At 41.8% G+C, this 24,611-nt stretch overlaps 2 protein-coding genes and 1 non-coding gene across 4 annotated transcripts in view; 2 read left to right on the forward strand and 1 right to left on the reverse strand.

The window, feature by feature from the left end:
- The first annotated feature begins 3,879 nt into the window (after positions 1-3,879).
- LOC136449939 (serine carboxypeptidase-like 26) lies at positions 3,880-7,708 on the forward strand. 2 transcript variants are annotated; one of them, XR_010758192.1, is made up of 10 exons: positions 3,880-4,291; positions 4,627-4,734; positions 4,829-4,924; positions 5,020-5,112; positions 5,788-5,873; positions 6,214-6,489; positions 6,557-6,699; positions 6,885-6,980; positions 7,063-7,307; positions 7,404-7,436. XR_010758192.1 is itself a non-coding variant. In XM_066450167.1 (10 exons), the coding sequence occupies exons 1-10, from the start codon at positions 3,976-3,978 to the stop codon at positions 7,548-7,550; spliced, it is 1,467 nt and encodes a 488-aa protein (XP_066306264.1). In that variant the 5' UTR covers positions 3,880-3,975; the 3' UTR covers positions 7,551-7,708. The 2 variants fall into 2 exon arrangements, 1 of the variants encoding a protein (XP_066306264.1); XM_066450167.1 differs by having other exon boundaries at positions 7,202-7,307; positions 7,404-7,708.
- Positions 7,709-7,730: 22 nt separating this feature from the next.
- Positions 7,731-24,611, reverse strand: part of LOC136449940 (serine carboxypeptidase-like 26) — a 59,344-nt gene continuing 42,463 nt past the window's right edge. Inside the window, exons 2-10 of the mRNA XM_066450168.1 lie at positions 12,974-13,081; positions 12,328-12,423; positions 12,143-12,235; positions 11,439-11,527; positions 10,883-11,179; positions 10,635-10,786; positions 10,449-10,544; positions 8,063-8,168; positions 7,731-7,927 (exon numbers count right to left, since the gene is read on the reverse strand). Of these exons, the coding sequence (XP_066306265.1) occupies positions 7,778-7,927; positions 8,063-8,168; positions 10,449-10,544; positions 10,635-10,786; positions 10,883-11,179; positions 11,439-11,527; positions 12,143-12,235; positions 12,328-12,423; positions 12,974-13,081 (1,187 nt within the window). The 3' untranslated portion in view covers positions 7,731-7,777. The remainder of the gene's footprint in view (positions 7,928-8,062; positions 8,169-10,448; positions 10,545-10,634; positions 10,787-10,882; positions 11,180-11,438; positions 11,528-12,142; positions 12,236-12,327; positions 12,424-12,973; positions 13,082-24,611) is intronic.
- LOC136455735 (small nucleolar RNA Z247) lies at positions 21,006-21,144 on the forward strand. The gene has a single exon (XR_010759208.1). It is a non-coding gene; the product is annotated as a small nucleolar RNA Z247 (small nucleolar RNA).

Here is a 24,611-nt window from a genome sequence, read left to right on the forward strand (position 1 = left end):
TTAATTACCTAAGGCATGTTAGGTTTAATTACATAAGGCATGGTTTAATTACCTAAGGCATGTTAGGTTTAGTCAAAGGAAACTCTGTACCCAGGTTTGGTACATGTAGTCACATGCCATTTGATGTGTTTCGTGTGTTGATTTATATAATGTCGTATGTCGTTAGGTTTTTTGCAGCACGTGTTCACATTTTAATACGTCCGTATTATTAAGTGGAATATTAAGACCATAGATAATAAAAACAACCACATAATAAAAAGTTTAATACTATGCCACATTACACAACATATTAATACTACAACTATGTGTCGACAGTAGACATAGGGGCAAATGCACTTCCAAATCCTCAATCTGAAACGTATTGAGTAAGCAACCCATCATCCAAGTACCAGTCCTCTACTACAACCCTGTTGTTGTGGCTAAGCTCAACTGCGTTTCTCTGACCTGCCTGTCACTTGAAGTAAGTGGCCCCCGCTTCATTTGCGGCCGCTACGGCCTGAGTGAAGAATTTGTCATCATCCTCCTCCGCCTGTAAGCCCGCCTCTGCTAGAGCAATGAGCTCGCTCAGTCTGCTAGTGTCGTCCTTAGCCTCCTGCGCCTACATGCCCGCCTTTGCTAGAGCGATGAGCTCACTTAGTCTACCAGTGTCGTCCTCAGCCTCCTATGCCTGCATGCCCACCTCTACTAGAGCAATGAGCTCACTCAGTCTGGCAGTGTCGTCCTCATCCTCGTCTCTCTCATCAGACAACACAATCGGTGATTGAACAGTGCGACCAGCTTGCGATATATGATCATCTAACTTCTTCTCCTCATACCTTGCATGAGCCACCTCTGCGGCATGTTCTTCGCTGCAACCAATCCCTTCATGTATAAAATACAATCAGTTAGCAACACGGTTATATTACATTTAAAACCAGGCAACGAAAAAAAAGGTTTTCAAGCACTCACTGGCACATAATGTAGCAACATGCTTGTTCAGGACCTGCATCTGTACTCTTGTCTCCTCCCTTGCCTCATTCCTTGCCCTCTCCTCCTCTAACGTCATCCGCCTCTCCAATCCCCATTTGTTAAGCCCAACATCGATCGGGTTACAAATACCGCGCTGTCTAGCAAACTCACGCATCTTTTCTTTGTGATGTTTAACGAATAGGTTGACGTAGTCAGGTCCATATCCCCTCTTCCACGCAATTAGTTGCCTCTTCTTTAGTTCATCCAAGAACTTAGCTTGACCATCATAACATTCCCAACTGCATTTCCAAGTGCTCAGTTCAAAAGAAATATTATATCATATATGTCTTAGCAAAACAAACAAAATACGATTTCATGTTTACCAGAAAAATAACGAACCTCATCATACACAATCATATGGCCTATTCCAAGCTCCGAAGGGACTAGGCCATAGTTGGATTTTACAACACATTCGCACATGACAGGAGGTGCTTTGTAGATTACCCTTTCTTTCTTCTTTTCCTTAACCCTCCGCGGTTCTTCCGGCCATTGGTTCTTAGGACTATACAACCACTCCTTGAAACGACACTTTGCCATTGAAAACATCTAAATAATGAGACATTAGTACATGAACACATATAGCTTAAGATTTCAACACATACATTTTGCACTTACTTCATGCTTGTTTGGACACACAAACTCCAACGTATTCTCAAGGTTTATCACAGCTCGATCTCCGCAATTGCACAGAGGAGGTTCCTCGAGTCGTCTAACTATGGCTAGGTGCTTCTCCTTAGCTGTCATTGGCGGAGGGTTAGGGGGGTGGAACCCACCGCTTGAAGTGCTCACGTGGATGTCTCCCTCTAAACCAATCGTCGAAAAAGAGGTACCTAGGATCAAACTTGTCTGCACCATCGATCCACTGAAAGAAAAAGCACCTCTCATGGTCCTACACAACGAGATTCCAAAAAAATATTAGTAGCATACTTACACATATAAAGAAAAAGGATAGTGCAAACAATTTCTTACATTAAACCGACTACATGTGTAGAAGCAACGCGCCGCTGTGTCCGGATGTTTCGATTGAAAAACATGGGCCGGGAAACCACAGTCACAGTTAGGGATAGGGAGGTCAGGAGGGACGGGAGCATCTTTGCTAGACGCGTCGGGGTATAATTCTCCAGGACGATCCCGTTTTCGCCAAAACTCCTCCCGAAACATTTCTTGCATCTAACAAAACGGATGTAATTTAACAAACATAAATCAAAACATCACAAATAAATATCAATGAGAACCATAACTACAATACAACCAATTTCGTTCTAAGAACCGAAAGCAGTTAACATTAAACCCTAAATCTAAGGTTTCTCATTTGATCCACAACAATGAACCCATAACATAACTACATGCGCCTAGGTTTGCTAGCTTTTTCCACACCTTGGAATCAACCTACAGTTGTATAATACATATATTGAGGGATACAATGAAACCCTAAGTGATGACGATTCTTAGGTTCAAAAATCCGACTAATATATACCGAATCGATGCGAAAAAAACAAGGAGGGGAGCGAGGATACCTTGCTCTCGAAGATCTACGGATCAAATCAAGGTTTTCAAGGTCCAATATGACGATTCGTGAGGTAGGGTGAAGTGGGGAGAGAAAAACCCGAGAGGGAGGAGAAAGAAGAGGGAGAACGCTCAGACAAGAAGGTTGGGCCAGGGTTAAATGCAGGGAGCTCGGCACCAGTCACTCTGGCGCCGAGCCCCCTGGCAGGTCATCGGCCATGCCCAGGAGCTCGGCGCCAGAGACGCTGGCGCCTAGTTCGGCGCCAGCATCAATGGCGCCGAGCTAAGGGTCCATTTTCTGAATTCTTTCCGCCAGGGGTCTATTCGTGAGAAACTTTCAAAAAAACAGCCAAATTGTAAAAAATTCGGAAATTTTGACAGGGGTTTTAGGATCAACAGCCAAATAGATTCTAAGATTAATAACCTCATGTTAGGGCCTGTTTGGATCTCGTTTTCATATTGAGATTCTAGATTGTAGAAAGTGAATGTAGAATCCAAATTCTAGATAAAAAAATAAAGGGTGTTTGGATCTCATTTTTATAGTGCATAGTGGAAAATTCCAAATAGTAGGTTTGAGGTAGATAGAGTTGGAATTCTAGAATCCAAATGTTTGAATCATCCTCATTTTTCTTATTAGGAGATCCAAAAATCCTTTACTTTTGGAGCAAAGGATTTTGGCACAAGTTTTTTTTAGAAAGATTTTGGCACAAGTTAATAGAATCATTGCCATACACTTGGCCTCGTACAAAGCAAACACTATGAGAATATTGGTGCATAGCTCCAGGTGAGGCCCAATGGAAACAAAATCGAATTATAGGCCGTAGCCCATGACCAGGCCCAAAGGAAGACGTCCATGGGCCATGTGGCGCCGCTGCAGATTTCTTTCTGGCACGTTCAGTTTCTGTAGTGCCTACCAAAGTCGTCGTCGTCGAGCCGGCCAGCTGCCAAGCCAAGCCAAGAAGAACGCCCCCCAATCAAATGAAGAAACCAAATCATGATCCTTGCGAGTTGCGATCATTTCAAGGATACTTTTACACCTACTCGGATAATATAAGGTCACGCAGATGCAGGCAGCCGTCAGCAGAAGATGCCCTCGGCTAGAGTGCAGCAGCGGCAGCAAATAAAAATCGTTATCCGGCGTTCACATGCGCCACCACCACCCAGCAATCCGCCAACCCGTGCCGTGATCCTTCCGATGCCGATCCCCACCTTCAATGGCAGGCGCCATCCGCTTCACATGATCTCACTGTCACACGCTTCGAGCCGCTTAGCTGTGAGCCTGTGACCGTGAGCCCCTGCTTGGCTGCTTGCGAACCCGAAGCCTGCCCGTTCTCTGATCCCTTGCACAGTCACGGTGCACGTGCCTCTCGATCTGTCATCCTCTCGCTCGCCTTCTCCTCTTCTTGGCCTTGTGTCGACTGCTGCTGAGCACAGACCACGGTCTCACATACTCGGATTCGGATGGCGACAATGGCAGGGCGTCTTGTTGCCCGGACGTCCACGTCCAAGCGCCAGCAGCTCAGCTTTGCTGTTCTCCTCCTCGTCCTCTTCCAGAGCTCGTGCTGGTGCTGCTACGCGGCGACGGTGGGTTACAGTTACAGCGAGCAGGAGGGCAACCGGGTGGCGTTGCTCCCCGGGCAGCCGAGGAACCCTCCGGTGTCCCAGTTCGCCGGGTACGTCACCGTGAACGAGCACAACGGGAGGGCGCTCTTCTACTGGTTCTTTGAGGCTCAGACGTCGCCCGCGCACAAGCCTCTCCTGCTCTGGCTCAATGGAGGTTCTTGCTTGCCTTCAGCTAGTTTTTCATTTTCTTTCTTTACTTTTTTAGTTTCTATGTTCAATTTTCCATGAGACAGGAATTCAGAGCATGCACAACGAATGACAGATCAATCGATGTATTCCTTGTGTCTAGTTCACTGTAAGTAGTTAGCTCATGCTCTGCAATGGTAGTAACCTGCAATGTGCAGGGGTCATTGATCAGGAATACTAGCAGTGCTCTGGACCTTGGCCTGTCATACGAATGTTTTGTGCAAATTATCTTATTGTGCTTGCAGTTCTCTGCATTCTTCAGGAAAAGTTAATGTACAAACTATATTTCTGCATAACATGCAGGACCTGGTTGCTCATCAGTTGGATACGGAGCTGCTTCTGAGTTGGGGCCTCTCAGAGTCACTAAACACGGGGCAGGGCTTGAGTTCAACAATATTGCGTGGAACAGCGGTGCCAGAACCAACTTTTTCTCTTTTGGCTGGCAAAAGAATACTGCAATATAACCAAGCAAAACTGATAAGTACCTTTTTATTGCTCTTGCCAGAGGCCAACTTGCTCTTCCTGGAGTCACCTGTTGGGGTTGGCTTCTCCTACACCAACACATCCTCTGACCTCACCAAACTGGATGATGCTTTCGTAGGTACTTCCAGTATTCTTTAGGGAGTTTGTCTTTGCTTCGTCATTATTTTCAAAATGTTTAAGATGTGTGCGTGTGGTGTCATTTTTTTTTTGTAGCTGAAGATGCATACAGCTTCCTAGTAAATTGGCTCAAGAGGTTTCCGCAGTACAAGGGCCGCGAATTTTATATCTCCGGGGAGAGCTATGCAGGTAATTCATGACATTCCTTTATCCAACAAAAAAAGGTAATTCTTGACATGGGCTTACCATACCAAATACCAATAGTTGTTTTGTGATTGTCAGCAAAGAACAATGTGGTGCATTATTTTTCACGTAAGAAAACATAGTTGCCCTCCGAACCATGGTCTCTAGTGTTAAGTTAAAACGTGGCAACCCTTGAAATTCTACATTCCAGTATTCCTACTGATTAAAATCTGGAAACTGTTCTGACGCTGAAAGTTCGGCTATACGTGTCTTTTACAAGTCCACATTTTGATCACTACTGATAAGGTCCAGGAAAGGAAGGCGTAAAATTAGCTTTATGTTCAAGCATATGAATCTCTTCCTACAGAATCTCTTCCAGTTTACAAAATGTTAATGGTGGGTAAAAGTGCACTGTGTACATTTAGCATTCTACTTTAGTGTGACATCTCATTTTCCAAAAGTAAAAACTTCATTACCGCAGGTTTCAGATTCCGTGCCTTCTTTCTATAAAGACACAGGAATTTAAGGTTTCTTCATACCACGTCATTAGGCCTTTATAGATTGTATGGCATTACGGGAATGTCCACTGGCCATGTTATCTTTGATAGCGCACAAATTCGTGGAGCAAAACTATTCCTTTTCCTCTGCGCATCACTCAAAAAGAATTTTGAATGAATGCAGGTCACTATGTGCCACAACTTGCTGAACTTGTCTATGACAGGAACAAAGGCAAGACCAACACATACATCAACCTTAAAGGTTTCATGGTGAGAATCTAAAGAAAGCATCCTTTGACTACCGAATCTAGCCTTCTCCTTCTATTTGACAATTAGCTGATAGTGACAAGGTAGCTAAGAAGTGAATAGCAATTTTATTTATGCTTTACATGTGAGAAACATTATCTATTTCTTGAAAATGTACTTGCATCTATAAAAATTACCAAAAAAGGGGCACTGCCACTTCTCTGTAAGACTAACTATAATTGTGCTCCACTTTCATGAAACAGTTCATAGAAATGTAAAGTTCTAGTAGGAAAAATGTTCTGTGATGCTTACAAAATAATGTCAAAACGTTACATGTTGTAACATTTGGATTGTCCCATTGTAGGTCGGTAATCCACTAACTGACGATTACTACGACTCGAAGGGGCTGGCTGAATATGCTTGGAGCCACTCAGTAGTGTCAGATGAAGTTTACGATCGCATCAAGAAGGTCTGTGATTTCAGGGTCTCAAACTGGACCGATGATTGTGATAAAGCCATGAACACTGTGTTCAGCCAGTACCAAGAGATTGACATTTACAACATCTACGCGCCCAGATGCAATCTTCCTCCGTCATCAGCTGCACTTGCTGTTGATCAAGAATTCGTAGCTAACGATCATGTGAGCAACAGTTAGCTCAAAGTGTATGCTCTGTTCTGAACTCCTGACGCTTTTTCTTACATGGTAGGAACATTTCAGGAGAAGGATTAGGATGTTCTCGGGATATGACCCATGTTATTCTTCGTATGCTGAAAAGTACTTCAATAACGCAGATGTGCAGAGAGCATTCCATGCAAATGTCAGTGGAACTCGAAAATGGCAAGTTTGCAGGTGAATCACACTCAATTTGTTGTGACGAATATCTTTACATAGTGCTTATATTTCATTGAAAACTGAACAAAGTAGTAATTAGGGAAACATTGGCATGTTTAAACTTTATAATTTATTAGGAAAAATTAGGCAGAGTTAGACATGAATGTGAATTTGACTTACTTTTATTTTCATGTACCATGCAGTGATTCAATTTTAAGGTCATACAATTTTTCGGTACTTTCCGTCTTACCAATCTACTCTAAGCTTATCAAAGCAGGATTGAGGGTCTGGCTCTACAGGTATGAATATGATTCCTCTTAATCATTTCTCAGTCCTCCTATTGTTACAGAATATACCGTGTTCTTACTTATCCATGTACAGATATTTTACTCTTGGAAAACACTTGCTGAACCTTTCTGAAACATAATACTGTACTTGTGATCTCCGGTAGCTTAAGCCTTTAGAGTAGATTTTATCAGTGTTGGCGACTCAATGATAATTGAGTCTATCCTCCATGAAGTGGGGATGTAGATGGTAGGGTCCCAGTGATCGGATCGCGGTATTGTGTGGAAGCCCTGGGCCTGCCTGTTAAGACACAGTGGCAACCTTGGTACCTGAACAAACAGGTCAGGAGTTGACTATTTTCCAACTGTTACCTTTGATACTATTGTCAGTTTTGTATTGTGGTACCACTTATGTGGAGGACATGTACAATATTGTAGGTCGCGGGAAGATTTGTGGAGTACCATGGCATGACAATGGTGACAATCAGAGGAGCTGGTCATTTGGTGCCCCTCAACAAACCTTCAGAAGGTCTCGCACTTATCGACACATTCCTTCAGGGCAAACAGCTTCCCACACACAGATGACAAGAGTGTTTAGGGTGGGTTATTTTTATTTCAAAAACAAAATCTCAAGGATTGAACAACTTATGTGCGCCACACACGGGCTAATTAGTAAGCATTTCATTTCCAGTTGCTGCATGAATTGGGTTAGTTACAAATAGAGCCATACTCAACTGGATACTGGTTACATCAATCTCAATACCGGTTATCTCTTCTTACTTATTCAGCATATATCATTCTGGTAGCAGCCCTCAGTTATTTTTTGCCGGAAGTTGTGTGTCGGAAAGGAAGGATTTGATTAGCACAAGTGCCTCTTCTGGCTTATCTTGTGGAACTGTATGACCTGCTCCTCTGACAGTGGCCATGGTCAGCCCTTCATACTCAACATACCTTCCAGCAACCTGTAATGAGTTTCTTTAGCATCCTTTCAATACCATTGACCAATGCATGAACTCTGAAATGCAGTTTTCAGCTTACATGAAAAATATTAAATGAATAAATGTGGAAAGTTTTGGGCTTGTAGTAGGGTGGCCGACCTGATTTTTTAGATACCATGGTTGCCACTGTGACTTGATAGGAAGCCCAAGTGCGTCTACCCAGTAGCGGGATCCAATAACCGGAACCCTGCCATCCACATCTCCGCTGTAAAAGAGTAACTATAATGAATTTAATTTGATCAATATCCAAACATGCACAAAAACAGGCCCCAAGTGCATGTCTAGCAGTTAGGACTTCATCCATGCATCCAAAATACAAGGACTTCTAGCGTTTAAATTTTATCCCAAATATAAAGACATTTGAGAACCCAACCCTACATAAGCTAATCCTCGCGACATGCTACAAGTTAATTTTATCCCGACCAAGAGTGTTATGGGCTAGCAATCTCAATCTCAATTCAGCCTGTTCGGTTGGCTGATTCGTATCGTTGCTGGTTCGTGAAGAAGTACTGATGGCTGGTTTATGTGAGAGAAAAATACTGTTCCGGATGAAAATTTACGATCGTTTACGACAAGCCACAGCCAAACGAACAAGCCAGTAACCGGAGGTCTCTAACAGCGCATTCCCATGTTAATTCTCACGATGCATTGAAAAAGGATAAATTGTAGAAGTTCTCATAAAAATCAGAGAGACCTGGCCATCAATTGTAGACTCTAATCACCATTGACAATAATAGAGATCTATTTTATTTTCTAAAGATTTACCGACATTATTTACCATTATGAAAAAAACAAAATGGAATCCCTAAATCAGTGTCCAAAGTACCCAACTCTCATATTATAAAGCATATTCTAAAGTAACCCCTAATCTTGTAACTAAATTACCCACATCGCAATTAGTAAGTAAACTAAATATTATCTCAAATCTAATCTAAATTAGCAACATATTTTTATATGATATTATGGAAAAAAAGGTTTTAAATAGCCATAAGGTATGCCTATATATTTCTAAGTTACCCACTTGTATCACTAGTAATAGATAAAAACTAAGTTAAATATACACAATGTGCCATATATAGATCAAATATACATGCATACATGAGCAACAAATACATATACTTATGTTTTAGCAATAATGACTCATATACTAATGGCACTAACATTTCATTTGAAATATAGTCCATAATAATAATAAACTTTGTAAGTTATTACTTTAGATAAATATTTTTTTTACAAAAAATCATTATTTATCTATATTAATATTTGTAAGAACTCTATTTTTGTTAAAAAAACAATATTACATATATAATTCTTTGATAGAGGAAATTAATAAATATCTTGAGTAATGGAGGAGGTTAGTTCAAACCAAAAGGTGCCCTGGTTTTTCAGATTCAATTTGGATTACACAATCATTTTTAGACTTAAATGTCAAATATTCTTTTGAGGTTCGCATTGTTCTACAATCTTGAGCGCCATTGTGTAGGCTTAAATGACGTTTTATGCCATTGTGGTAATTAAGGGTGCAGTCTATAAGCTATGATCCTTATTCTTAATAAAGTACAAAATGAGTTTTTATTAAAATATACATATACAGATAAATATTTTGTAGAAACTCATAAATCAAAATTTTAAAATTCAAATCTAGATCTATGTTATGACAAAGGCAAAGCATGCAAAGAAGAGCCACCATAATTTAATCTAAAGTTTCAATGAAAAAATATTTAAATTAAAACATAGAGATCATGCATAAGAAGAGAAACTATATATATGATGAAGAAAATACAAAGATTCTAGCCTAAGTAGTAGTAGAAATTGATAGACTAGTTAAGCCAATTAGTCGCAACCAAGATTAGCCCCATCATTGGGCCACAATTAAGCCAAATAAGAGTGGTCCCGGATGTTTAATAAGCACTGCTACAAAACATACATATACTTGTAGGTTCCTGTGGGTACTGTGGTATCCCAAATATTTAATGATATTAATTAATTTTGAATGGAGACAAAATCAACATCCAAATTATAATAGCCGACGAGATCTACAACTTTGTAGTTGTTTTTTTATTTGAGATTATTTAAAGTGTCAAATATATACAATACTAGATCCATAAATGTGTAGTTAAGATAATAGCTCGGTTATATAGTCACAAGTTGTTGCGTAGTTGAGATAATAAAGAAGGCTATGGATGAGGCTGTATGTCATTGGTCTGAATTACGAGAAACACACTTTCTTTTTGTAACTATTAGTGCCTATATGTGCTTGAACCCATTATCACTGCCGGTTTGGAATAGGCAATGATGCCCTGCTTGTCCACTGCCGGTTATAGTCAGCTTGGAACCGGTAGCGATAGTATATTAGTATTCCCTTGTTGCCTAATCTATCCTAATCTTTTCAGAAATTCTTATACTTTGGGCCGGATAGAGGGAATAATCTATCCAAGTTATGTTGTTCCATGCATAAAGCAAGCAGGTGAACTGCATATATTACCTGTAGACCCAAATTCTTAGTCCAACCTTAATAAGCTTGGAGTAAATAGGAAGAACAGAAAAGACCTCCATGTCGTAGAAGTCAAAAATTGGATCACTGAAACAAATTGTACGGCATATTCTATCTGATTAGTAGGGCATGCATCTCAAGGAAAGTAATAATAATGCTTTTATATTATTATGTCACCTGCAAAGACTCCATGTTCTGTCCTTGATCCGTCCACTGGTATTAGCATGAAGTGATTTCTGAACATCCATCCTGTTGAAGTAAGCTTCAATGTAGTTGGAGTAGCATGGATCGTATCCCGAGTACATCCTCAGCCGTCTCTTGGACTTGTTCTAAAATTTGCATCCAGTTTATCTTCAGTTCCTAACTACAGTGCATTTCCTCTAGTTGCTGTACCTGCTAATGCATCAACATGAGTTAATGAACACCTCACTAACCTTGGCTTCCTTTTCTACCGCGCTGCTGTCAGAACTAGACGACGACGACGACAGTGCTGATCCATCTGTGTTGCACTTGGGTGCGTACACGTTGTAGATGTCAATCTCATTGTACGTGTGGTATAGAAGGTCCATTACATGGCCACATTCTGTGGAAGTGGGTGAGAGCTTGAAGTCACAAACATTTTTTACTCGCTCGTAAAATTGATCTGAGATGACTGAATGGCTCCAAGCGAACTCGACTATTCCCGTGTAGTCATAGTAATCATCAGTCTCTGCATTGCCGACCTATCAAATGTATGTAGGTAAATTTGAGTTCTCAGCTCTTTCATACCTTATTACTCGTTGGAGCAAGGAAAAAAGCAGTAATCAATGGTAAAAAAAAAAAACAAAGAATCAATGCACTTGAACAAAACTTGCACCTACAATCTCTGCAATACAATATGATACATAGCACAATGATTTGAAATGAAAATAACTGCCATAAATTTAATATCTTCGCCTGAAGTAAAAGAGTGAAATGGAGGTGTGGTTTCTAATCACTTACAATAAATCCTTTCAAATGGATTTGCTGATTCGCTTCAAGGTGTTTGTTGTGCTCATACACCACTTCTGCAAGCTGTGGAACATAATGCCCTGTTGCATCAAAGTTGGTCAGTGTCTTAATCATAAAAATGCTGTCACATGTGTTTCACACATATATTATTGGTGGTTGTTGCTTACCGCATAGACCCTCAATTTTCTTGTGCATGGCCAGTAGGATAACCACCATATTTGAAAACTAATACTTTTCCCCATATATTTTGTTGTCTTATTACACACACTACTTTTCCTACCATGTCAGCCTAATATCATTATTTGTTTTTTACCTTTTCAGTAACAACAAATTAAAAGAAGCATTAATTGTCAACAAAATTAAAAGAAGCATGCATTCAGCTGATTATATTCGGACAAGTCAATTGTATTTTTGAACACAATAATTCCCGTCAACTTGGTTCCGCACCTAACAATGGTAGTGGGACTTTTTGGAATAGGGTCTGCATGTAGTTTAGGCTAACAACCTTTTTGACCAGGGAATAGTGGACAGTGGAAAGATAGAATTTATTCGATCCTGTTTTGCACGCTTACACTACTGATCACTATAGAAAGGCGGTATCCTTTCATTGTGGCCTTGGCCTCATTCAATCTTGCAATTTCTTTGCAGGGAGAAAGGGAGCTATCTGCCTCCTTATATTAATTATATTATATTACCTGCATAGCTCTCTCCTGATATGTAGAAATCATGGCTCTTGTATTGTGGAAACCTGGTGAACCAGTTCACTAAGAAGGTGTAGGTATCCTTGGCTGCATCATTTCAAAGTTTTAATCAACAAACAGAGCAACGCGTGTTTAATTAGCTTTCTTTTTTTAAAAAAATATGAAGTGAAGATTAATACTGACGAAGCGATCATCGAGGTTGTCTAGGTCAGAAGAAGTATTTGTGTATGAGAAGCCAACACCAACGGGGGATTCCAAGAACAGCAAATTGGCCTCTGAATGAAATTTCAACGAACCAAACGAAAAATGAGTAACAGGAATTTTTTTGAAACTACTACTCTGAACATCACGAACTCTGTGCTAATGTGGACAAAAGAAAAACTGTGGGTAAAAAGGAGCTGGGTGCACCCATAAAACATGGTGAGACATCAACTATAGGCGTTTTTTATTCAGAAGGAGGAATTTTGCCACAAGTTTTTATTAATTAGGAGAAAACAAAATTATTTTTAGAGTTTTGAAAACACAAATTTTATTAAAAGGAGAATACAAAAAAAAATCCTGGAGGGGTGTATGTGTGCTACACTTCCCACAAAACTACCACGTACATCGATCGACCCAGCTACCAACTCAACACCACTGCTCGTTCAAGGATGCTATGTTGAGCCAATTTGGTCAGAGTGATGACCCAACTAATTAACAGCTCAACATAAACAGGAGAGTGTGGTGGCACACCCGGAGGTTCAGTTTTATTAGTAGCACCTATGATGTGACGAGAAGATGAACACGGCATCGTTCAAGTAGCAGAGAGCAAGGAGAGAAGTAAACCTTTATTCCATGCAAACTTGTTCAACTCCAAACCAGTTCCGTTGCTATTGACCAAGAGAGGCCCCAGCTCAGAAGCTGCTCCATAGCCCACAGATGAGCAACCAAGACCTGAAAATGGATTGAAAAAAGGTTATGTTAGAGGATCACAGTGCAAGAAAAGATCGAATTGCATGGAAAATGTTAGAGAAAGAAGACTTAAGAATACCAATCAACTTTTGCAGTAGAAAAAAATGACCATAACTAAAGCAAGGCTATATATCTGATAAGTAGATCACTAAGGTCTGATGAGGACGTTTCGTTGAACAACATCCATGGTCGACGTGTATCGCGAACTACAGCGCGAAATAAAGGCAAAAGCTGGCTAGAAGCTTATATGTGTAATTGTATCAATTTTCTTTATTTCCTTTTTTGTTTCCTGAACACTCTTTGTAAGAACTGCCTTTATTTTAAATTCAATAAAAGCACAGTAGGGGGGCACCCCCTCCTGTTTCCATAAAAAAAAATAAAGGCAACAGAAATAAAGCTAAACATTAATTAATTCTAATTAACAACCTCCATTGAGCCAGAGCACGAGAGGTTTTTGAGCCGGTGACGTCTGAGCCTCAAAGAACCAGTAGAAGAGCGCCCTCCCGTTGTGCTCGTTCACGGTGACATACCCCGAGAACTGTGACACCGCAGGGCTCCTCAGCTGCCCCGGGAGGAAACCCACCCGGTCGCCTTCCTGCCGATGCCGGTCTTGGGGTACCATCGCTGACACTGACAGCAAGGAGAGAGCAACTAATAAGATGGTGAAGGGTAGATGCCTCACTGCTGTAGGAGAGGCCATTATTGGGTTGCGATCTAATGTCGTATGCTCGCTTCAGTGCTTCACGTTCACAATGCTGTAGGAGAGTGCAAAGCCGTCGCTAGATGGCTTCAGCTATTTATAGCAGAGGTGCCACTACTTGATGCTTGTCATTTAGAGACTACTAGGGTGCTTTCCAAATATGCATGTGAGCATAATCGATGGTGAGCTCTCAAAAGGAGTTGACTGGTCAAATTATCCGGTTTATTATCCAAAGAAAAAAAGTAAGATGTTTTACTTTCCTTTTAATTCATTTTTTCCTAACTTTGATTAAGTCCAATGTCTCTATCATTTACTAACATCTAGCTTACGATAAAAAATTATGATCAAAACTTTTAATAAATGACAAACTATTACGATATAAAACTATCGGTGCAAAAATATGTCGATGCGCCTGGCACACAGCAAGCCGGAAGGATCTGCTTGATGGAGCAAGGCTGGAGATCCGCTTGGCTTCAACGCAGGGCTAGCCGATCCTGCGAATTCCTCCCGAGGCGTGCCAGTCAATTTGACCTGCAATTGACAAGGAGACAAAGTTTATCAGTAATTTAAGGTGGAACATGCCGGTCTTTGTACAGACAGTTCCAAGTGTGCCGTTTCGGAAGCAGCCAAACGGGAAAATCGACTAAACAGCTGATACGCGAAGAAATCGGCTGTTTACAGACTGTAAAGCTCGTGGATCGTGATTGATTTTATGTTGACAAGTACAATGCACGCAGATGTAAGTAAAATCATCAGCTAGGTGAGTATTACCAGTGTAAAGCAATAAGCCGATGAATCTATCGAGAAATGATATATTATGCGAACAGATCGACTGTTTAATACAAATTGATCTACAAACGGTCCGAATCTAATCCGTTACCATCAACAGTGAGGTTTGACCGGATCAATGGCAGCTATGATGATAATAACAAACTAAAACCGAATAATTCATAAAACCATCTACACATTAACAGGCTTTCCGAAAGACACGCTATATGTGTGAAAGCTTCAAGCAAATCGGCTGAAATAGCCGATTCAGGTGAAAATGGACTACAGCGTGTGAATAATCGACTATTTAACATGGACAAACCTATGAACTCATCAGACTTAACATGTTATCTCTAACAGTGGGGTTCGACCGGATTGATGGCAACCGTGATAAAGATAACAAATCAAACATTTAAAATAAACAGATCTATTCACATTTAACAGAATCATGGAGACACACTGTAGACGTTAAAAGGACAGGCGATCGGCTATTTAGCCGATGCTAGCATAGCAAACAATCAAGGTCACGCCTGATCAAAAACAAATCTACCAACTAGCATCCTTCGATCTAAAGTGACATCAGTGGGGATCGACCGGATCATTACAACCATAATAGCGAACTATAGACCAGATTTAACTAACCAGCAAACCTCCTCAAGATCATACGTGCCTTAACTATGTACTATACACGATCAAGATCGAAGTAGAACAGACGATGAAACATAACCCGTCGCTCAAAGTAAGAAACATCGTATTGTAACAAAGCAAAACGACGGACTAAAAGGATATGAGGCCGATCTAGATCGATCTCGACCGGGCAGGTTGATGTTGCTGAAAAAACTAATAACAATAAGAACATCAGCAAGATCGGTAACTTAATGAATCTACCCAAAGGATGCCACTCTTAGGTAGAACCGATAACTTGACATTAATCTAATTCGAGCAGTGGAGGTCGAACTGAACCGATGCAGCCGTACTTAAACTAGATAGAGATCGATAACTAGCTTATGCTAGAGCTCGCAGTGGAGGTTGAACTTAACCAATGCAGCCTGACAAACCAAAGCATAAGCCATGATGGTACTTACAGACAAGCCGGAGGTCGGTCGGACCGATGCAGCCCTGATTGTTGAAGAACTTGCCGAGATCTACACTACTCTCCACAAGTTCTTGCAAAAAAAAAATTGGGCTAGCTCCACAAGTTCTTTTGGTGTGAAGAGCTCAATTAGCTTCGGATTATGCCACTCTCCGCCGTTGTTTAAGTGCACAAACAACAACAATATGTTTTTTCTCTTCACTCTATGCCAACAACTAAAAAATGGTTGTAAGCACTCTGCCTCTTTATAAGGTTGCAAAACTATAGCTATTTGCCCACTTCAAAATGAGAGCTCTTTTCTCAAATAAGAAACACATAGGTCAAAACAAAAGCCACACAATGTCTTATTTCTCTCCCTTAATGCAACAAACTCTAATCACAAATTGCAATTGAGGAAGCACTATGACAACCACCACCACCCTTCATGCTATTTGTGTTTATTTGTATCCACCTGCTCTCATCAACCACATTCACACCACCACAAACACAACTATCTCTTTCTTCACAGAGATCAAGAACAAATATCAAATCTACAAAGGTGCCCTCTCATAGCAGGATAACATCATGCACACAGATGCTCCTCTCCTTCTCTCTTCCACCTCGAGTAGTATAGTTTCACCACAGTCGCTTGCAACCCTTCTCCCGTGGAGCACAGGAGCAAGAAACAACACAAGAAGACACACCTCAATCCTCAGAGCTTCATTCTCCACATAGATTTATGTGAGCTCACCAGCGGATCATGTCAACTACTACACGTGCTGATTCTGGTGCAGCCCAACACTTTCACAGCCAAATTGATAGATCCACAAGTCATGCCCTTCAAATCAAGCCCCATGTTCCTACTGGGTACACTGCAACTCTCACCTCCACTACTGCTTCGGGCACCTTTGCTTCTCCCTCCGCATGCACACACCACAAACCTATGCCAGAAAATTTGATTTTTGTCTGCCATCATCAAACGCTGCTGCTCCAAGACTCAATCACATGTCATCTCCAATCACACTAGCTCTGATACCATGGAGAATTGGGAAGTTCTAAAATCCCCTTGGTCTTGTTATGTGCATGTACATTAGATTGGGCTAGGTCCATTACATAAACATGGACCAACATGTAGTATATAATTTATATCTAATAAGGCACCATAAATGACTTCGGGTCACTTTTCATCTTAGTGTGCCTTATGTAGCCTTATATTGGCCCATGATTCATGATATGACATAAACATATTTTTTAGTATTTTTAAGATTTTTTTCTTTAAGCATGTTGAGACATATTCTTATAGTTGTGTGTGGCAAAGTCAGTCATAGTATTAACATTCAAAAAATAAGACAAAACATGGAAAAAACTCCTAACTCTATGATGAGGATATCACTCCTTTAGATGCACTATTTGTTCCTCCAATAGCTATACTCCAATGATTAGAGCTCAAATGTGACATTAAATCTGGAGGTGAGCTTGTTTCAAGTGACCCTTTTCATGATTATGTGAATAGATTGCTTCCTAATTATGTTATCATTCTTATGAACAATAGAGAGGTCATAAAGAGCTTAGAGAAAGTCAAGGAGGTGAAGGAGACCAGCAAGGGTGTCCAAGTCAAGAAGGAGGTCTAGGCCAAATTGACTTCAAGTCTAGCCTGGACTCCAGGAGCATCCTACGCTAAACTGGACGCCCATGATGCATACAAACTCCAATTTTGACATTCTACCACACGCAAAAAAGATATGAACATAACCTATCCAGTGGCATTGGTTTCACATCAAAATATCACCAGAGTCAATAGGAATTGTACAAGTTGGTGTCCAGAATGTACTAGGGTGTTGTGACACTGTCTTTTGGTCTATTGGGCTATTTATCATCTTAGAGTCCATTAGGGGGCGTGTCTAGGGGTATTCATGCCACAAGGATATTATATTGAGTCATCATTGCTCATGTTAGGGATGAATTTTTCTTACATTATTCTATCATTGAACCGTTGCTATTCATTGGTTTGTGAGACCCTAACTTTGAGTGCTTAATTATACATCTGCAAACACCTAGATCCACTCACGGTGGGTTTCTTAGGATTGTTTTTAAGGGTCTCATCCCGTCATGAGTGATTCTCCAAACACCTAGGTCAACCGCTTTTAGGTAGCATGCTGTTCGAGCACTCCAATAGAGGAAATTAGTTCAGTCAAATTAAGGAGGCCAAGAGGTATCCATCCTTCTGTCTCTAAATAACATCGGCTCAATGACGATTAGGCCTAAGATCCAAATTGAGCCAACCGGCTCTGATACCACTTGTAGGACCATGACGCCTAAGAAGGGGATGAATTAGACTTTCTAAAATTCTGTTATAAACTCTTTCCTCTAATTTCCACTTGTCAATACCTATTCAATAAAGTAAACTATCTAGATGTGCAACTAAGGTTTTACTAAGTGCGTTGCTATCTCTAACACAAAAGAGTTATGCAACCTAGGTACCAATCCTATCAATTATCCTAGTAAGCTAAACAGTAATAGTAAAGTACACAATACAAATGTGAAAACTTAATTGAGATAGAGAAGCAAACTCCCATCGACAACTCTAGTATCTACCCCTAGTACTTGTTGTAGCCCCTCACAAGGGCTAAGCTCCCAATCAACTAACTCCGTGGATATCCCATGGGCCTTCCCTACATGCAAATGGGTCTCCGAGATGGCCACTCCTAGACTGCTCACTGCTATCTTCACTATCGAGCTTCCAATCGAAACATTATGGGCCTTGTTCCCTCCAGTACGTACATCAGTGGTGGCCACACCACAAGCACAGTTGGTGTGGTCTCACAAGACTACAAACCCCTCCAATTATAATAATGGTACGCGTAAGCACTGAGTAATGAGAGGTGTGCAAACCTCACTAAACACTAGGTCTAAACCTAGTGTAAGTGCATAAATGGTGGTCTAACTAACCTAAGCACTTCGCAAAAGCATCTATGCTAATCATCGAGTGATTTCTTAAGCACTATTGGTGGCAAGAGCACTAGAGTGGAGCCTTAACTCCCTTGATATGTTCCTCGACTCATAGACACCTCAAATGGCTAGTGGGGGGGGGCTATATAGCCCCAACATCCAAAACAAGTCATTGCCAAAGCCTATAGCTTTCTGCGCACGCACTAGAGAGGTTTGGTGGTGGCACTGGAGAGTTTCCATGTTGCCTAACAAACTAACCATTGGATTTCAATCATCACTGAACGTTGGAGGATGATCTCTCTGGTGCTTCTTCTGGTGAGAGGTCACCGAACAATTCCGGTGCGTTGATTTTGCCTCCACGCCACTCTACAAACTCTCTGGACCAAAGGTCTGGTGGGCACTATCCGGTGATCATCACCGAAGAGTTCTAGTGAATTCTACCAGCCTTGGTCACTTCTCATGATGACACCTTAATAAGCTCCAATGCCTTGCAGTCCTGTGCACTGGAGATATCCGGTGCAACTATTGTAGCTGTCTCCAAAACCTTGCATGCTAACTCTTCGGTGCCACTCCTTGGCTGACACCGAACATATCAAGTGCATGTAGTGAGCATGCATTCGACTTTGTTTCTTCGTGTCTTCGCATCCAGGCTTCTTCTATCTTGTGGCTTGGACTTCTAGCATCACTTGTAGGTGTTCTATAGTAGCTCAATTGTCTTGCTTTAGGTGTTGATCATGCTGACCTCCATGTTACTAAGTTCAAGTCCACTATGCACCCATTTAAAAATTTTCATATATACTAGCAAACGTCATTAGTCCAAATGGTCATGTTGTTCATCGAACACCAAAATCAACTACTGGTCCTTGCCAATTTCCATTTTCCTTACAAGCCTATATATAAAATGATATGTGCGATCTCAAAGTCTTGGATATTAGCTTCGCTACGTTGGGGCCAACCCTCTCCTCCTTGTCGAGCACCAACACCAAGGCCTCCTGCCTGATTCTCAAGCATCCCTCGCCGCATCCACACGCATTAGCACCAAGATCCACATCCTGATCACCATAAAACTGAAGTTGACAAACTTCCACGTGCAATTCTTCTACACCATGTGCATGAAGTTCGTAGTTCGACATTACATCGGCTCATCCCATCATGATCATCTAGCTACATACAAACGCATGTGTGCGTGACTAGCTATACGGTAGTGTTGCTAATGACATCCTCAGTACTATATCATGATGCTCGCATGGCCATCAAGAACCTTTTCTAGGACAACAAGGAACCTTGCACCATCTTCTAGCACCACGAGTTCCACTCGCTCTTGTGCAAAGAGTTTTCTTTGTCAACGTATTGCTAGTGCATGAAAGTCCAGTCTTTGCATCTATGACTCTCCCGTTTCATCTATAGATAGGTATTAAAGATTTGTAAATGTATTGTGCACATATCTTGTAACACAAGTTGTTTGGGCCTATATATGGAAGTCACCCAAACCCAAGGGGTATGTGGTGTTTTTAATGTCTCCTCACAAAGGATCCATATTCCATGGTCCTGATTAAAAGTTACACAAGCATAAACCAAACCTAATGTTTTTATCTTATACTCCCTCCATTCCAAATTATAAGTCGCTTTAACTTTTTTGGTACATCCATTTTGCTATGTATCTAGTGTTAGCGGAACTAGTTAGCCCGATAGGGTTTGTTAGCTGGGTCATAGTTGTGAGGAACATGTGCCGCATCTTGTACATGAAGTTAGGAGATATTATTAGGTTGTTGAGTCTATCCCTTGTAACTTGAAGTGTACAAGCTACAATAGGGGTTGTTCCTGGTCCTATAAACACGAAGCCGAGACCCTTAGGGTGAGGCATCTTGTTAACCCTATTCTTTACATGGTATCTAGAGGCTTCTTCCTCATGGACTTAAGCCAAGGCTTCTTCCTCCTCCATGTAGTCTGTTGTGCTCTACCAAGGGTTTGCTCCCATCAGCGAGAAGTTGACCCACGCAAATCATCCCCTATGGCGAGCATAGGTCCTCTCCTCGATCAGGGGGGCGCATATGGCCGTCTACCTCGACCCGGCGTAGCCACCCTCGAAGTTCCTTCTAGGGAAGAAGGAGGAGCACAATGACAAGGAAACCGCTCTAATCCTAAACAAGGAGTACACAGAGTGGGTGCCCAAGGACTAGTAGGTCCTGAGCTATCTACTCATGTCCCTCTCCTGTGAAATTCTATTGCAAGTCTCGATGGCTGAGACCGTTGCCGCGGCATGGACCACAATCGAAGGGATGTACATGTCACAATCGCTACCATGTCTAATCAGCACAAGGATGGCGCTGGCCACTGCATCTAAGGGCGAGTCTTGGATCAGTGAGTACTTCATGAAAATGAAGTCTCTCACAGATGAGATGGCATCTATAGGACGACGGCTGGAGGATGAGGAGTTGGTCTCCTACATCCTTACTGGCCTAGACCTCGACTTTAACCCAGTGGTGTCTGCCGTTGCCTCTAGGGTTGAACCCATATCTGTTCGTGAGTTGTACACTCAATTTGTTAGCTTTGAGCAGAGAATGGAGCTGCATGGCGATGGAGGTTCTTAGTCTTCCGTGAACATGGCGTCCCGTGGCGGCCGTGGTGGCAGCAACAACTCTCATGGCCATAGCGATTTTAGCCATGGCGGTGGTGGTGGGTGCAACCAGAAGGGGGGGTAGCGGTGGTGGCTACTCCGAGGGCTCAACTTCTGCTCCAATCATCTACCAGCTCTATGGCAAGGATGGCCACACCATCCTTCGCTGCTTCAAGCGGTTTGACGCATCGTTCACCGGCCCTCCATAGAAGACTGCCATGTCGGCCACTATGTCATATGGAGTCAATACCAATTGGTACATGGACTCCGGGGCCATGGATCACATCATCGGTGAACTTGAGAAGCGGACCATCTGCGATAAGTACTCCAGCAATGAACACGTCCGCACCGCCAATAGGACAGGTATGGAAATCGATCATGTCTATCATAGCACTTTGCATTCCCGTACTAGTAATATCCATCCGAACAACATACTTCATGTTCCTAAAGCTAACAAAAGTTTAATATTTGTCAATCGGCTAGCATGTGACAATAATGCCTTTCTTTAATTTCATCCCAATCATTTTTTCATCAAGGAATAGGGGACAAAGAGGACGCTCCTTGGAGGCAGATGTGAAGGAGGCCTCTACCCCCTGTAGTCGTCATCAGATAGGTCATCACCGAATAAACAAGTCTTGAGTGCTGTCAAGCTATCCATGTCATTGTGGCATTCTAGGCTAGGTCATGCTTCCACTCAAGTAGTATAGCAGATTCTAAGCCGCCACAAACTTCCTTTTGTTAGCAATTCGAATAAACATGCTGTTTGCAATGCATGCCAACAAGGCAAAAGTCATCAGTTGCCTTATCCACGATCTACAAGTGTGTCAACTAGTCCAATGGATCGCATTTTTTCTGATGTATGGGGACCTACTCCAACTTTTATTAGACAGAACAATTATTATGTTAGCTTTATTGATGATTACAGCAAGTTTACCTGGATTTATCTTTTGCGCCATAAATCAGAAGTGTTTCAATGCTTTCGCGATTTTCAGCAACTTGTGGAAAGACAATTTGATCGAAAAATCCTAGCTATCCAAACTGATTGAGGTGGTGAATACCAATCCCTCAATTCTTTTTTCAAGCATGTTGGGATCGCTCATCATGTTTCTTGCCCTCACGCCCACCAACAGAACGGCTCCACTGAGTGTTAACACCGACATATTGTAGAGGTTGGATTATCTCTCCTTGCTCATGCCTCCTTGCCCTTGAAATTTTGGGATGAGGCCTTCCTAACTGTGGTTTTCCTCATAAATCGGCTTACATCTAAGGTAATTAGTAATGAAAATCCCCTTGAGTGTCTTACGGGACAGAAAACTGATTATTCCTTTCTTCGAACCTTTGGGTGCACTTGCTGGCCCAATCTTTGTCCCTACAATACCCGTAAGCTCTAGTTCACACCCATCGCTGTGTCTTTTTAGGCTACAACAATTCTCATAAGGGTTTTAAATGTTTAGATCCTTCCGAAGGTTGTGTATATATTTCATGTGTATATATTTCATGAGATGTCATCTTTGATGAGCATGTTTTCCCTTTCTCACAGCTTCACCCTAATGCTAGTGCCTAGTTGCGAGCTGAGCTAACTTTGTTTCCTGATGTTCTTCTAAATTCTTCCGCTAGCTTTAGAGAGGCAAATTTGCAATACCACACATGCTCTATTTCTGCCCCTACTAATGTTGTTCCAAGCACTAGTGTTTTTGGCTGTGATGCAGGTGAAAAATCAGTGTTAATTGATGGTGATTTGAGTTTAGGCGGGCGTCATTTTATGTGCCGCCAAGACAGGGACAGATCAGACTTGCGATCCGATGCTGATGCGCCTATGCATTCTGGTCCTCTCCATGACACCACCGCTAGATCTGATTAGGGATCTATGCCATCGAGTGGCCTACCACGCACGGGCACTCCTTCTCCGGGTGGATCTTCGGTGGCTCCCACAGACTCCTCTCCGCCTTCATCCGATCGTGTGGCCGCACATGGTGATTCGGTCGATGGGGGGACTAGTGCGCCTGTCTCTGACATCGCTTTCTAGGAGGATTCGCCTAGATCGTCTATGGGTGAGCACTCTACATTGGTTCCAATTTCTGCCGCTCATCCTCCTACTCGTCCTATTGCCAGACTACAATAGGGAGTTTGCAACCCAAAGCAGTACATCGATGGCACTATACGGTGGTGCATGACTGCTACTATAGCTGAGGGACCAACTACTATTGAATAAGCTTTTCAACATCCTAGGTGGGTAGCAGCAATGGATGCAAATATAGAGCCTTGTTGCAAAACAAGACTTAGGCATCTTGTGTCACCTCCTCGTGGTAAAAATATCATTGATTGCAAGTGGGTTTACAAGATCAAGAGAAAGGCAGATGGAACCTTTGATAGATATAAAGCTCATTTATTTGCGAAGGGGTTCAAGCAACGATACGGAATTGACTATGAGGACACCTTCAGTCCTGTAGTCAAGGCAGCTACCATTCATCTCATATTGTCCATTGTTGTATCAAGAGGATGGTCACTTCATCAATTGGATGTACAAAATGCCTTTCTACATGGAATACTAGAAGAGGAGGTGTATATGCGGCAACCACCTGGATATGCTAGTAAAGAAGGGGCCAATCTTGTCTACAAATTGGATAAGGCTCTGTATGGACTTAAACAGGCACCACGTGCCTGGTATGCTCGGTTGTGTGGGAAATTCGAAGCTTTGGGTTTTGTACCATCAAAGGCAGATACTTCACTATTCTATTATCAGAGAGGAACATATACTATGTTTGTCCCAGATTATGTGATTGACATAATAGTGGCAAGCTCGTCATAAGAAGCAACTGTTGCATTGCTCAGGGATTTGGAGAAAGAATTTGCCTTGAAGGACTTGGGTGATCTCCACTATTTTTGGGCATAGAAGTGAATAAATCTTAGGATGGACTGAAGCTTTCACAAGAGAGATATGTTGCTGATGTCATACAACAGACAGGAATGAGCAAATCCAAGCCTATGGATACTCCCCTTTCTTCTATTAAGAATCTTAGCGCATCTGAAGGTCAGCCTCTTGGATCTGAAGATGCTACTCGGTACAGGAGTACAGTGGGGGCACTACAATACCTCACACTAACTAGACCGGATCTTTCATTCTCTGTGAATAAGGTCTGCCAATTTCTTCACGCGCCAACTACAACACACTTAGGTGTAGTGAAGAGGATATTGAGATATGTGCAGGGAACCTTGAGTTTGGGACTCAAGATAGGTCGATCAAAATCAACAATTGTGAGTGCCTTCTCTGATGCCGACTAGGTAGGATGCCCTGATGATAGGTTCAAGTACCAAGGCATAATACAAAACTTTAGCAAATGCTACAGCTAAAGTGATGTGGATTCAAAAATTGCTTGATGAATTGGGAGTTCAGCATCCACGTGTA

The sequence above is a fragment of the Miscanthus floridulus genome, chromosome 5, assembly GCF_019320115.1.
Source record: "Miscanthus floridulus cultivar M001 chromosome 5, ASM1932011v1, whole genome shotgun sequence".
NCBI lineage: Eukaryota > Viridiplantae > Streptophyta > Magnoliopsida > Poales > Poaceae > Miscanthus > Miscanthus floridulus.